This window comes from Oncorhynchus masou, chromosome 9 (assembly GCF_036934945.1).
Source record: "Oncorhynchus masou masou isolate Uvic2021 chromosome 9, UVic_Omas_1.1, whole genome shotgun sequence".
Lineage (NCBI taxonomy): Eukaryota > Metazoa > Chordata > Actinopteri > Salmoniformes > Salmonidae > Oncorhynchus > Oncorhynchus masou.
In genome coordinates, this window is record NC_088220.1 from 59117531 (window position 1) to 59132964 (window position 15434).

Sequence of the window (15434 nt, forward strand, 5' to 3'; positions counted from 1 at the left end):
ATGCCTTCAGGACTTCTTTGGTGACGATGACATCTTTATGGCCTGTGGTCCAGAGAAGTTTCGTTACCAAGATGACTTCCTCTTAGATGAGAGTGGTGAGATAGTTATGATAACAGTACCATAACATTTAAATTAGAATGTCACAGGAGTAATTAGTGTGTGTCAAATCAAATCCAATTTTATTTGTCACATACACATGGTTAGCAGATGTTAATGCGAGTGTAGCGAAATGCTTGTGCTTCTAGTTCCGACAATGCAGTAATAACCAACAAGTAATCTAACTAACAATTCCTAATCTACTGTCTTATACACAGTGTAAGGGGATAAAGAATATGTACATAAGGATATATGAATGAGTGATGGTACAGAGCAGCATAGGCAAGATACAGTAGATGGTATCGAGTACAGTATATACATGTGAGATGAGTATATAAACAAAGTGGCTAGTGATACATGTATTACATAAGGATGCAGTCGATGATATAGAGTACAGTATATACGTATGCATATGAGATGAATAATGTAGGGTAAGTAACATTAAATAAGGTAGCATTGTTTAAAGTGGCTAGTGATATATTTACATCATTTCCCATCAATTCCCATTATTAAAGTGGCTGGTGTTGAGTCAGTGTCAGTGTGTAGGCAGCAGCCACTCAATGTTAGTGGTGGCTGTTTAACAGTCTGATGGCCTTGAGATAGAAGCTGTTTTTCAGTCTCTCGGTCCCAGCTTTGATGCACCTGTACTGACCTCGCCTTCTGGATGATAGCGGGGTGAACAGGCAGTGGCTCGGGTGGTAGATGTCCTTGATGATCTTTATGGCCTTCCTGTAACATCGGGTGGTGTAGGTGTCCTGGAGGGCAGGTAGTTTGCCCCCAATGATGCGTTGTGCAGACCTCACTACCCTCTGGAGAGGTCCGACCGTATGTGTGTGTGTGTATAGGTGTGTGTGTGTGTGTGTGGTATATCTGACTGTGTGTCCTCTCCCTCCAGAGTGTAGGGTGGTGAAGTCGACGTCATACGGTCGGATCTCCTCTCTGCTGGGACGCTACTCACCCAGAGGAGGAGGCTCACGCCGAAGCTCAGGTTCAGGTATGGCCCTGTGAGTGTGTGTGTTTTGTGCATTGGTGCGTGGGTGCATAAGACACCTGCAGAATCAACATCTGCAGTTTTTCAGCAATGTGTGTTTGCCCTTCTTATCAGCAACCAACTGAATGAGCAGTGTCTTTCACTGACCTCTAACCTTTTGTGTCTGTACTGTAGCCAATGGGACGGCAGGCAGTCAGCTGTCGACTCCTCGCTCAGGGAAGTCCCCCAGCCCCTCTCCCACCAGTCCTGCTAGTCTCCAACGACGCAGGGTAGGACCACCCAATGATTTACTAATATAATCACACAGCTTTATTAACATAAGCCTATGTTCAATCGGATCAAAGCGTTAACCGGTTATAGCTGCCACCCACATAGCTAATGTTTTGGGCGGTATTGGAGGTGTAGCTGCATTGGAGCTGCTCTTGATCATTGCCACAAAGTCACACCCGTCCCACTCCCATTAGAAGCTCAGAACGAGAAAGTGTAGGCTATAGCCTACAGAAATAATGACGCTGAAACTGAAAATCATTCAACATAATAATGAGGATTTCTACCAGCCTCATCAAGGTGTAGATTACGTCTCACATTCCAGTGTTTGAACTTGTAAACAAGGCTGCATGGGATTTCTCTTAATGCGACTCCATGCAGCCAAGGGCAATGTCGGCTTTAGGTTTTAATTCCAGGAGTCGCTTGTAGATTTGACAGCTCTAACGCAGTTCCACCTCCGACACCGCCAACACCACCGATATGCGGATGTCGACTAAAAAGGATCTGAAAGAACAGAGCCCATAGTATCCTAAAGACTGTCTTTAGATAGTCCCCTAGTTATAGTCCCCTATATACAGTGCCTTGCGAAAGTATTCGGCCCCCTTGAACTTTGCGACCTCTTGCCACATTTCAGGCTTCAAACATAAAGATATAAAACTGTATTTTTATGAAGAATCAACAACAAGTGGGACACAATCATGAAGTGGAACGACATTTATTGGTTATTTCAAACTTTTGTAACAAATCAAAAACTGAAAAATTGGGCGTGCAAAATTATTCAGCCCCTTTACTTTCAGTGCAGCAAACTCTCTCCAGAAGTTCAGTGAGGATCTCTGAATGATCCAATGTTGACCTAAATGACTAATGATGATAAATACAATCCACCTGTGTGTAATCAAGTCTCCGTATAAATGCACCTGCACTGTGATAGTCTCAGAGGTCCGTTAAAAGCGCAGAGAGCATCATGAAGAACAAGGAACACACCAGGCAGGTCCGAGATACTGTTGTGAAGAAGTTTAAAGCCAGATTTGGATACAAAAAGATTTCCCAAGCTTTAAACATCCCAAGGAGCACTGTGCAAGCGATAATATTGAAATGGAAGGAGTATCAGACCACTGCAAATCTACCAAGACCTGGCCGTCCCTCTAAACTTTCAGCTCATACAAGGAGAAGACTGATCAGAGATGCAGCCAAGATGCCCATGATCACTCTGGATGAACTGCAGAGATCTACAGCTGAGGTGGGAGACTCTGTCCATAGGACAACAATCAGTCGTATATTGCACAAATCTGGCCTTTATGGAAGTGGCAAGAAGAAAGCCATTTCTTAAAGATATCCATAAAAAGTGTTGTTTAAAGTTTGCCACAAGCCACCTGGGAGACACACCAAACATGTGGAAGAAGGTGCTCTGGTCAGATGAAACCAAAATTGAACTTTCTGGCAACAATGCAAAACGTTATGTTTGGCGTAAAAGCAACACAGCTCATAACCCTGAACACACCATCCCCACTGGCAAACATGGTGGTGGCAGCATCATGGTTTGGGCCTGCTTTTCTTCAGCAGGGACAGGGAAGATGGTTAAAATTGATGGGAAGATGGATGGAGCCAAATACAGGACCATTCTGGAAGAAAACCTGATGGAGTCTGCAAAAGACCTGAGACTGGGACGGAGATTTGTCTTCCAACAAGACAATGATCCAAAACATAAAGCAAAATCTACAATGGAATAGTTCAAAAATAAACATATCCAGGTGTTAGAATGGACAAGTCAAAGTCCAGACCTGAATCCAATCGAGAATCTGTGGAAAGAACTGAAAACTGCTGTTCACAAATGCTCTCCATGCAACCTCACTGAGCTCGAGCTGTTTTGCAAGGAGGAATGGGGAAAAATGTCAGTCTCTCGATGTGCAAAACTGATAGAGACATACCCCAAGCGACTTACAGCTGTAATCGCAGCAAAAGGTGGCGCTACAAAGTATTAACTTAAGGGGGCTGAATAATTTTGCACGCCCAATTTTTCAGTTTTTGATTTGTTAAAAAAGTTTGAAATATCCAATAAATGTCGTTCCACTTCATGATTGTGTCCCACTTGTTGTTGATTCTTCACAAAAAAATACAGTTTTATATCTTTATGTTTGAAGCCTGAAATGTGGTAAAAGGTTGCAAAGTTCAAGGGGCCGAATACTTTCGCAAGGCACTGTATAGCCCCTATAGATAGTCCCATATCTATAGTCCCCTACAGAGAGTCCCCTATATATAGTCCCCTATAGAGTCCCATATATATAGTCCCCCATAGATAGTCCCATATATATAATCCCCTACAGAGAGTCCCCTAGTTATAGTCCCCTAGTTATAGTCCCCTAGTTATAGTCCCCTAGTTATAGTCCCCTAGTTATAGTCCCCTATATATAGTCCCCTATAGAGTCCCATATATATAGTCCCCTATAGATAGTCCCATATATATAATCCCCTACAGAGAGTCCCCTATATATAGTCCCCTATAGACAGTCCCCTACAGAGAGTCCCCTATATATTGTCCCATATACAGTTGAAGTCGGAAGTTTACATACACCTTAGCCAAATACATTTAAACTCAGTTTTCACAATTCCTGACATTTAATCCTAGTAAAAATTCCCTGTCTTAGGTCAGTTTGCATCACCAATTTATTTTAAGAATGTGAAATGTCAGAATAATAGTAGAGAGTATGATTTATTTCAGCTTGTATTTCTTTCATCACATTCCCAGTGGGTCAGAAGTTTAGATACGCTCAATTAGTATTCGGTAGCATTGCCTTTAAATTGTTGAACTTGGGTCAAAATGTTTTGAGTATCCTTCCACAAGCATCTCACAATAATTTGGGTGAATTTTTGCCCATGCCTCCTGACAGTGCTGGTGTAACTGAGTCAGGTTTGTAGGCCTCCTTGCTCACACACACTTTTTCAGTTCTGCCCACTAATTTTCTATAGGATTGAGGTCAGGGCTTTTTGATGGCCACTCCAATACCTTGACTTTGGTGTCCTTAAACCATTTTTCCATAACTTTGGAAGTATGCTTGGGGTCATTGTCCATTTGGAAGACCCATTTGCGACCAAGCTTTAACTTCCTGACTGAGGTCTTGAAATGTTGCTTCAATATATCCACAAAATCTTTCTTCTCATGATGCCATCTATTTTGTGAAGTGCACAAATCCCTCCTGCAGCAAAGCACCCCCACAACATGATGCTGCCACCCCCTGTGCTTCACGGTTGGGATAGTGTTCTTCGGCTTGCAAGCCTCCCCCTTTTTCCTCCAAACATAACGATGGTCATTATGGCCAAACGGTTCTATTTTTGTTTCATCAGACCAGAGGACATTTCTTAAAAAAAGTAGGATCTTTGTCCCCATGTGCAGTTGAAAACTGTAGTTTGGCATTTTTTATGGCGGTTTTGGAGGAGTGGCTTCTTCCTTGCTGAGCGGCCTTTCAGGTTATGTCGATATTGGACTCGTTTTACTGTGGTTATAGATACTTTTGTATCTGTTTCCTCCAGCATCTTCACAAGGTCCGTTGCTGTTGTTCTGGGATTAATTTCGCACCAAAGTATGTTCATCTCTAGGAGACAGAACGCATCTCCTTCCTGAGCGGTATGACGGCTGCATGGTCCCATAGTGTTTATACCTGCGTACTATTGTTTGTACAGATGAACGTGGTACCTTCAGGCGTTTGGAAATTGCTCCCAAAGATGAACCAGACTTGTGGAGTTCTACAATTGTTTTTCTGAGGTCTTAGTTGATTTCTTTTGATTTTCCCATGATGTCAAGTGAAGAGGCACTGAGTTTGAAGGTAGGCCTTGAAATACATCCACAGGTACAACTCCAATTGACTCAGATTATGTAAATTCGCCTATCAGAAGCTTCTAAAGCCATGACATAATTTTCTGTAATTTTCCAAGCTGTTTAAAGGCACAGTCAACTTAGTGTATGTAAACTTCTGACCCACTGGAATTGTGATACAATGAATTATAAGTGAAATAATCTGTCTGTAAACAATTGTTGGAGAAATTACTTGTGTCATGAACAAAGTAGATGTCCTAACCGAGTGGTTGAAAAACGAGTTTTAATGACTCCAACCTAAGAGTATGTAAACATCCCTTATAGAGAGCCCCCTATATGTAGTCACATATATATAGTCCCATATAGATAGTCCTCTATATATATATAGTACCCTAAAGATTGTCAAATCAAATCAAATCAAATTTATTTATAAAGCTCTTCGTACATCAGCTGATATCTCAAAGTGCTGTACAGAAACCCAGCCTAAAACCCAAAACAGCAAGCAATGCAGGTGTAGAAACACGGTGGCTAGGAAAAACTCCCTAGAAAGGCCAAAACCTAGGAAGAAACCTAGAGAGGAACCAGGCTATGTGGGGTGGCCAGTCCTCTTCTGGCTGTGCCGGGTGGAGATTAAAACAGAACATGGCCAAGATGTTCAAATGTTCATAAATGACCAGCATGGTCCAATAATAATAAAGCAGAACAGTTGAAACTGGAGCAGCAGCACGGCCAGGTGGACTGGGGACAGCAAGGAGTCATCATGTCAGGTAGTCCTGAGGCATGGTCCTAGGGCATGGTCCTTGTCCCCTGTAGACAGTCCCCTATAGATAGTCCCTTATAGATAGTCCCCTATATATAATACTCCATTGATAGTCCCGTATTGATAGTCCCCTATAGATAGTCCCCCAGAGATAGTCTATAGATGCCCAAACTGTCAACATCCATGTGTTCAAAAAGCATTTATGATCTCTCCCTTTCTCAGGGGTCCCAACACAGTGGCTCGTCCCTGTCTCTAGCCTCCACCAAGGTGTGTAGCTCCATGGATGAGGGAGACGGAGCAGGTAGTGAAGGTAGGATAGAGGAGAGATGTAGTCCTAGATTCAATCCATAACGCCGAAGATCAGCACTATAGCGCAACTGACAATTAAAGGCAATGTTCCCACGTTCACGGAAACTGCATTTACGGTAGACGCTGCATTTGTCGGCTCAATAAGGAAATTACCTTTAAATGTAAATTGCGCTATAGCACTGATCTTCCTCGATACAGATTTAATTTAGCCATTATTAGTCTGGGGACTGTGGAGTGGAGAGTGCAGTAGCAGACATGACCGAACTCTCCTGTTTGCATTGTTTGATAGCGGAGCTGAACCTGCTGAGTGATGAATGTCCCTCCGTCCCTCCGTCCATCGCTGAGAGGTACAAGGTGGGGAGGACTTTAGGTGACGGTACCTTTGCTGTGGTTAAAGAATGTGTGGAGAGATGTACGGGCAGAGAATACGCCCTGAAGATCATCAACAAAGGCAAATGTAGGGGAAAGGTGAGAACTACTCCTATATCAGCCCGGTTATAACGAAAGCTACAGAGTAGTAAGGAATCGCAGAGCTCTCTTTTTGTGGGTGTATCTTCGGAACACATGACATTCGCTAATGCCTATCAAGCAGGATGTCAAAGCGAGCTAGTTAGACCCTACCTCTTCCGAATGGTTATCGAGGGGTCGTGCCACTGTCAATTTGCATAAACATGGGACTTGCTCAGCTCATAGTAGCAGACCGTTAAGTCGCTGAATATTTCCTTGTGTATCCTCCCCCCAATGAAAATGACTGCATGGTCTCCAGTAGTTTGATAGTAGTAGTATTGTTATATTATTATTACCTGCACTACAGTACTATTAAGAATACTATTAATAACTGTAACCTGACCGTTCCTTGATGTTATTCCCCAGGAACACATGATCCAGAACGAGGTGTCCATCCTCCGTCGTGTCAAACACCCCAACATCGTTCTGCTGATCGAGGAAATGGACACCTACAGCGAGCTTTACCTAGTCATGGAGCTGGTCAAGGTGAGTTTGAGGAGAGCGAGACGAACAGTAGATTTTGGAGACAGGTTTAGTGAGGGATACAGAGAGGAAAGGGCACAGACAGTGGGCTGAGTGGTCCCGAGCTTAGATCCTGGCAAGCTGCTCAAGATGAGCTGTACCTGGTCATGCGTTTCATAGATTACACCCTGTTATGAATAGAGTCATGCAGGTCAGTTCTGTTCATTACAACTCTGCGTGTTGTGAGGTGTAATTGTGTGTATCGGTCCACAGGGGGGTGACCTGTTTGATGCCATCACTTCCTCTAGTAAATACACAGAGAGAGATGCTAGTGGGATGCTGTATAACCTGGCCAGTGCCATCAAGTACCTGCACAGCCTCAACATCGTGCACAGAGACATCAAACCTGAGAACCTGCTGGTGAGAGTGTGTGTGTGTGTGTGTGTATGTGTGTGTGTGTGTGTGTGTGTGTGTGTGTGTGTGTGTGTGTGTGTGTGTGTGTGTGTGTGTGTGTGTGTGTGTGTGTGTGTGTGTGTGTGTGTGTGTGTGTGTGTGTGTGTGTACATTATGTTTTTGTGTGTGTGTGTGTGTGTGTGTACATTATGTCTTTGTGTGTTTGTTTATTTATGTTTATATCTAGCCGGGATTCAATGCAAGGTGTGATAAAGTGCGGCACCTTTTAAACGCCTGACGTTCAGGGAGATCACATTCAGTGGAAATGCTGTGCATGTCGACTCAACCATAGATGACCTTTAAAAGTCTGTAACGCGCCCTCCATTGAATCCCGGCCTATGCTTCACTGTATGTCCCAGGTGTATGAGCATCAGGATGGTAGCAAGTCTCTGAAGTTGGGAGACTTTGGCTTGGCTAGCCTGGTGGATGGACTCCTCTACCTGGTCTGTGGCACCCCTACCTATGTAGCACCTGAGATCATCGCTGAGACAGGGTACGTGTATATGTGACAGGTGTGTGTTGTCCTCTGACAGGTGTGTGCATTGTCATCTAACAGGTGTGTGTGTTGTTCTCTGACAGGTACGGGCTGAAGGTCGATATCTGGGCAGCTGGAGTAATCACATACATCCTGCTGTGTGGCTTCCCTCCCTTCAGTGGGTCAGTACTGCTCTATGATACTCAGCTAGACAATACCATTATAATCCTTCAGTGGGTCAGTACTGCTCTATGATACTCAGCTAGACAATACCATTATAATCCTTCAGTGGGTCAGTACTGCTCTATGATATCTAGCTAGACAATACCATTATAACCCTTCAGTGGGTCAGTACTGCTCTATGATACCTAGCTAGACAATACCATTATAACCCTTCAGTGGGTCAGTACTGCTCTATGATATCTAGCTAGACAATACCATTATAACCCTTCAGTGGGTCAGTACTGCTCTATGATACCTAGCTAGACAATACCATTATAACCCTTCAGTGGGTCAGTACTGCTCTATGATATCTAGCTAGACAATACCATTATAACCCTTCAGTGGGTCAGTACTGCTCTATGATACTCAGCTAGATAATACCATTATAATCCTTTAGTGGGTCAGTACTGCTCTATGATATCTAGCTAGACAATACCATTATAATCCTTCAGTGGGTCAGTACTGCTCTATGATACTCAGCTAGACAATACCATTATAATCCTTTAGTGGGTCAGTACTGCTCTATGATATCTAGCTAGACAATACCATTATAACCCTTCAGTGGGTCAGTACTGCTCTATGATACTCAGCTAGATAATACCATTATAACCCTTCAGTGGGTCAGTACTGCTCTATGATATCTAGCTAGACAATACCATTATAATCCTTCAGTGGGTCAGTACTGCTCTATGATACTCAGCTAGACAATACCATTATAACCCTTCAGTGGGTCAGTACTGCTCTATGATACTCAGCTAGACAATACCACTATAACCCTTCAGTGGGTCAGTACTGCTCTATGATATCTAGCTAGACAATACCAATATAATCCTTCAGTGGGTCAGTACTGCTCTATGATATCTAGCTAGACAATACCATTATAACCCTTCAGTGGGTCAGTACTGCTCTATGATACCTAGCTAGACAATACCATTATAACCCTTCAGTGGGTCAGTACTGCTCTATGATATCTAGCTAGTCAATACCATTATAACCCTTCAGTGGGTCAGTACTTCTCTATGATACCTAGCTAGACAATACCATTATAATCATTCAGTGGGTCAGTACTGCTCTATGTCTGATTTGTCATAGGCCGGGATTCAATCCCAGACATGCTCTAACTCAGCGCACTAGACAACCGACAATAAGCTGTTTAAAGGCATTTTCCCATATGTTTGCAGAGATCGCATTCATAGTAAAAGCTTCTGATGTCGGCCAAAGTTTTAGTGTGCCGCTCATAGTATTTCAGTACACCCAGATAGAAAATCACATTATAATACTGATGATAATTACTTACTTTCATGTGTTTGTCCAGGAACAGTGAGGACCAGGAGATTTTGTTGGACCAGATTCTAACGGGACAACTAGACTTCCCTTCCCCGTCCTGGGACAACGTGTCTGTCACTGCTAAGGTTGGTCTATGGTTCTATCACTACACTTCTTGACAAATGTTTGTAAAAAATGAATACAAATAAGCAAGTTTATTTATTGTAGGAGCTGATTACTGGGATGCTGCAGGTGAAGGTGGAGCAGAGATACACAGCTCTGCAGGTTCTGGATCACCCCTGGGTCAATGTGAGTACCTAAAACATACCTCTTATAGCATACATATGGTAGGTCTACTGTGTGTATGTGTGTCTGTGTGTGTGTGTGTCTGCGTGTCTGCCTGCGTGCTTGTGTGTGTGTTCCTTGACCAGCTCTATCAGAGGTTCTGTCTGTGTTCCAGGATGATGGCCGATTAGTGAAAGATCAGCAGCTCTCTGTGGCTGGGAAGATTAAGAAACACTTCAACACTGGTCCTAAAGCCTGCAGCACCACTGCTGGAGTGTCTGTTATCACAGTAGGGACACACACACCATCACACCACACCACACTGTTATTATCACAGTAAGGATTCCCCTTAGTCATTCTTACTCAAGGCTTTGTAGGTGTTTAGGACTGTTCAGAATGTGTACAGCCCAAAACATTAGGTTCTTCACATGTAACCCTGACATCTAATGCATGTCCTCCTCTCTCTCTCTCTGACCCTTTCTCTCCTTCTCCCCCTCTCTCTGCCTCTATCCCTCCTCTCTCGCTCCTGTCTCTGATTCTCTCTATTTGCCCTCTATCCCCGTCTCTCTGCCTCTCTCTCTTTGTCCTCTTTCTCCCTCCTCTCTCCCCTCTCCCTCTCAGACCACCCCTCTTGATAAGGAGCGGCAGGATTTCAGACTAAGACACCAGCAGGATGTGAGATTGAAGCCCCGCCCCCGCCCCCAACCAACCGGCTTCCCCACCAGTGCCAGCCAAAGCTCTGCCCACAGCGCCAATAACCCTGCCCTCTCTCCCGCTGACTTTACCTCAGAGTCAGAAGATTACTCCCCCAGCCCCTCCCCCACCTCTCCTAGCTCCGCTGACACCGTCCGCTCCCCCACCTCCCCCTTCTAGACCCCGAAGGAAGAGAGAGGGGAGAGGAGGATGGAGGGAGAACGAGGAAGGATAGGGGGCGTGTGTCCCTGTACTAACACTAGCCCATGTCCCTGTATTCACGACGACACTCTGTCAAGATGCCTGCCAATTACTTAAACATTGATTTTCCATTCCGGCTACAGTGTCAGTTTACCCTAAGATACACTGGGGTCAGAGCCATGCATAGGGGTCAGTCAGGGTGGGGTTAGGGTTAAAGGGTAGAGGTTAGGGTCAAGGTTAAAGGTGTATTCTGGATGGGTTCTGCTCTGGCCCTGAGAGGTTACTAAGGCTGAGAATCTGTATCTGCTTAACTTTTTAAGACACCACACAGACATACAAGAGTTAAGCCTTATTTCAGCAAATACTGAATAATGATCCACTGAGGTCCCCTGGTGTTGGGAGGTGAGTACTGCAGGCCAACCAACCTGCTAACAGGACAGCTTAAACTGCAACACAACTAACCTACAGATCAAAATCTTCCATTTAACTTGACGGGACCTCATACGCCCTAAATAGGGCATCTTAAGTATTTATGTGATTAAACATACATTTTGAAATTAATAATGATAATAATAATGACGTTGGGTCCTTGAAAAGTGCTATATAAACAAAAATACCGTGTATTATTATTCATTTTGACAATGTATGCATCAAGTCAGGTATCTATTTGTGTGAAGTTAAATTGCACCCAATTCATTACAACTTGTACAGTTCATTCTGTAGAAAAACACTTCCAAGTGAAAAGATGTCATCACAGCTTCAGAGCGTTCAATAAGACATGCTGTATGATGTAACGTGAAGATATAATCTCTGTGTGTCTGGAAGGACATGTGGCAACGGTCATGTCCACTTTTATTTATCCAACTGTCTAGTGTTCCGCTATTCTCCGGTTCTTGGTGCTGTTGTAGACATAATATACAACACACTTTACAGAGGACCAGAGAGGGGCGCTGGAAGCTCTCCAGGCATTCTGCGATACCATATCTATTGGTTGATTGATTGTGTTTTTGTCCATGACTGTTATGCCAGTGTGCCAGTTCATGTACAGTCCTCATTTAATGGACTACGGAAAAGGTTGTGTATTTGGTAGAGTATTAACAGCCATTTTCATGGCTTTTTATTATTATACAAAATTGACCTTGTTTCAGTTAATATGTTAATATGTTGATAGTGAAATAATTACCTATTTAAAGTACGATTATTGGCCTGAACACAATGGACCAAGTGCAATTAGGTTCTGGATCTCTTACCAACATTAGACAGCACAGACTTTTTCAAGCTATTGTTAACTATAAACAATCCATACATTGTGAATGTATGTCAGAACAGAGGTGCTATGGCATTGTCTTTCAGTGCTGCCTGAGTTTTCAGCTTGCTGTGTGTGAGCCAGGGGTTGGAACCGGTTCAGTGAACAGAACTGAAAACCGGAAAATCTTGCAGTTCAAAACAAGATGCCCAGCACTTCAAGCCTCCTCCTCCACCCTCTCCTCCCACTCACAACATTTTAGTCACATCTCACTCCCTACAATTGTCTGTCCAATGCATGTAAACAACTACAGCTTGCCCGCTCCATAGCAAGCTACTATATCCGCACTGATTGGTAAAGTAATTTAATGTTGAGTTCAATGTTTTTTTTAAACTATGATTGCAGAGGTTTAAAAAGGAACAATATAAACTGCTACTAATTTGGGGGTTCAATCCGGTTCAGAACTTTATTTTGCTGGTCAGAACAATGGAACTGAACAAAAAAAATGGTTTTGTTAAAAACGATGCGATTGGAAAATACTTTTGCTTCCAACCCCTGGTGTAAGCACAGTGAGTTGGCAGGTCTAGAGAGAGAAGCACAGTGAGTTGGCAGGTCTAGAGAGAGAAGCACAGTGAGTTGGCAGGTCTAGAGAGAGAAGCACAGTGAGCTGGCAGGTCTAGAGAGAGAGAGAAGCACAGTGAGTTGGCAGGTCTAGAGAGAGAAGCACAGTGAGCTGACAGGTCTTGAGAGAGAGAGAAGCACAGTGAGTTGGCAGGTCTAGAGAGAGAAGCACAGTGAGTTGGCAGGTCTAGAGAGAGAGAGAAGCACAGTGAGTTGGCAGGTCTAGAGAGAGAGAGAAGCACAGTGAGCTGACAGGTCTAGAGAGAGAGAGAAACACAGTGAGTTGGCAGGTCTAGAGAGAGAGAGAAGCACAGTGAGCTGACAGGTCTAGAGAGAGAGAGAAGCACAGTGAGTTGGCAGGTCTAGAGAGAGAAGCACAGTGAGCTGACAGGTCTAGAGAGAGAGAAGCACAGTGAGCTGACAGGTCTAGAGAGAGAGAAGCACAGTGAGTTGGCAGGTCTAGAGAGAGAAGCACAGTGAGCTGACAGGTCTAGAGAGAGAGAGAAGCACAGTGAGTTGGCAGGTCTAGAGAGAGAAGCACAGTGAGCTGACAGGTCTAGAGAGAGAGAAGCATAGTGAGTTGGCAGGTCTAGAGAGAGAAGCACAGTGAGCTGACAGGTCTAGAGAGAGAAGCACAGTGAGCTGACAGGTCTAGAGAGAGAAGCACAGTGAGCTGACAGGTCTAGAGAGAGAGAGAAGCACAGTGAGTTGGCAGGTCTAGAGAGAGAAGCACAGTGAGTTGGCAGGTCTAGAGAGAGAAGCACAGTGAGCTGACAGGTCTAGAGAGAGAAGCACAGTGAGCTGACAGGTCTAGAGAGAGAGAGAAGCATAGGAGTTGGCAGGTCTAGAGAGAGAAGCACAGTGAGCTGACAGGTCTAGAGAGAGAGAGAAGCACAGTGAGTTGGCAGGTCTAGAGAGAGAAGCACAGTGAGCTGACAGGTCTAGAGAGAGAGAGAAGCATAGTGAGTTGGCAGGTCTAGAGAGAGAAGCACAGTGAGCTGACAGGTCTAGAGAGAGAAGCACAGTGAGTTGGCAGGTCTAGAGAGAGAAGCACAGTGAGCTGACAGGTCTAGAGAGAGAGAGAAGCATAGTGAGTTGGCAGGTCTAGAGAGAGAAGCACAGTGAGCTGACAGGTCTAGAGAGAGAGAGAAGCACAGTGAGTTGGCAGGTCTATAGAGAGAGAGAAGCACAGTGAGTTGGCAGGTTTAGAAAGAGAAGCACAGTGAGTTGGCAGATCTAGAGAGAGAGAGAAGCACAGCGAGTTGGCAGGTCTAGTGAGAAAGAGAAGCACAGTGAGTTGGCAGGTCTGGAGAGAGAGAGAAGCAGAGTGAGTTGGCAGGTCTAGAAAGAGAAGCACAGTGAGTTGGCAGGTCTAGAGAGAGAGAGAAGCACAGTGAGTTGGCAGGTCTAGAAAGAGAGAGAAGCACAGTGAGTTGGCAGGTCTAGAGAGAAAGAAGAACAGTGAGTTGGCAGGTCTAGAGAGAAAGAAGAACAGTGAGTTGGCAGGTCTAGAGAGAGAGAGAAGCACAGTGAGTTGGCAGGTTTAGAAAGAGAAGCACAGTGAGTTGGCAGGTCTGGAGAGAGAGAGAGAAGCATAGTGAGTTGGCAGGTCTAAAAATAGAAGCACAGTGAGTTGGCAGGTCTAGAGTGAGAGAGAAGCACAGTGAGTTGGCAGGTCTCGAAAGAGAAGCACAGTGAGTTGGCAGGTCTAGAGAGAAAGAGAAGCACAGCGAGTTGGCAGGTCTAGTGAGAGAGAGAAGCACAGTGAGTTAGCAGGTCTGGCGAGAGAGAGAAGCATAGTGAGTTGGCAGGTCTAAAAAGAGAAGCACTGTGAGTTGGCAGGTCTAGAGAGAGAGAGAGAGAAGCACAGTTAGTTGGCAGGTCTAGAAAGAGAAGCATAGTGAGTTGGCAGGTCTAGAGAGAGAAGCATAGTGAGTTGGCAGGTCTAGAGAGAGAGAGAGAAGCATAGTGAGTTGGCAGGTCTAGAGAGAGAGAGAAGCATAGTGAGTTGGCAGATCTAGAAAGAGATGCACAGTGAGTTGGCAGGTCTAGAGATAGAGAGAAGCACAGTGAGTTGGCAGGTCTAGAAAGGGAAACAGTGAGTTGGCAGGTCTAGAAATAGAGAGAAGCATAGTGAGTTGGCAGGTCTAGAGAGAGAGAGAAGCACAGTGATTTGGCAGGTCTAGAAAGAGAAGCACAGTTAACTGGCAGGTCAAGAAAGAGAAGAACAGTGGGTTGGCAGGTCTAGAAAGAGAAGCATAGTGAGTTGGCAGGTCTAGAGAGAGAGAGAGAAGCATAGTGAGTTGGCAGGTCTAGAGAGAGAGAGAAGCATAGTGAGTTGGCAGATCTAGAAAGAGATGCACAGTGAGTTGGCAGGTCTAGAGAGAGAGAGAAGCACAGTGAGTTGGCAGGTCTAGAAAGGGAAACGCAGTGAGTTGGCAGGTCTAGAAAGAGAGAGAAGCATAGTGAGTTGGCAGGTCTAGAGAGAGAGAGAAGCACAGTGATTTGGCAGGTCTAGAGAGAGAGAGAGAGAAGCACAGTGAGTTGGCAGGTCTAGAGAGAGAGAGAAGCACAGTGAGTTGGCAGGTCTAGAGAGAGAGAGAGAAGAACAGTGAGTTGACAGGTCTAGGGAGAGAAGAACAGTAATTCAGACAGGTCTAGAGAGAGAAGCACAGTAATTCAGACAGGTCTAGAGAGAGAAGTAAAAAGCACAAGAGAAGCATGAGATGATTGATGTGTGGAACACTTGTTTGTCCTCTAGGACAGACA

The 15434-nt window shown here is 44.5% G+C and overlaps 1 protein-coding gene across 1 annotated transcript; it reads left to right on the forward strand.

Annotated features, from left to right (window-relative positions):
- LOC135546349 (serine/threonine-protein kinase DCLK1-like) lies at positions 1 to 11016 on the forward strand. The gene is made up of 13 exons (XM_064974702.1): positions 1 to 95; positions 992 to 1090; positions 1262 to 1356; positions 6148 to 6235; positions 6524 to 6702; positions 7108 to 7227; positions 7477 to 7623; positions 8016 to 8149; positions 8236 to 8313; positions 9669 to 9765; positions 9848 to 9928; positions 10080 to 10193; positions 10526 to 11016. Exons 1-13 carry the CDS (start codon positions 38 to 40, stop codon positions 10775 to 10777), a joined length of 1542 nt encoding a protein of 513 aa, XP_064830774.1. The 5' UTR covers positions 1 to 37; the 3' UTR covers positions 10778 to 11016.
- Positions 11017 to 15434: the final 4418 nt, after the last annotated feature.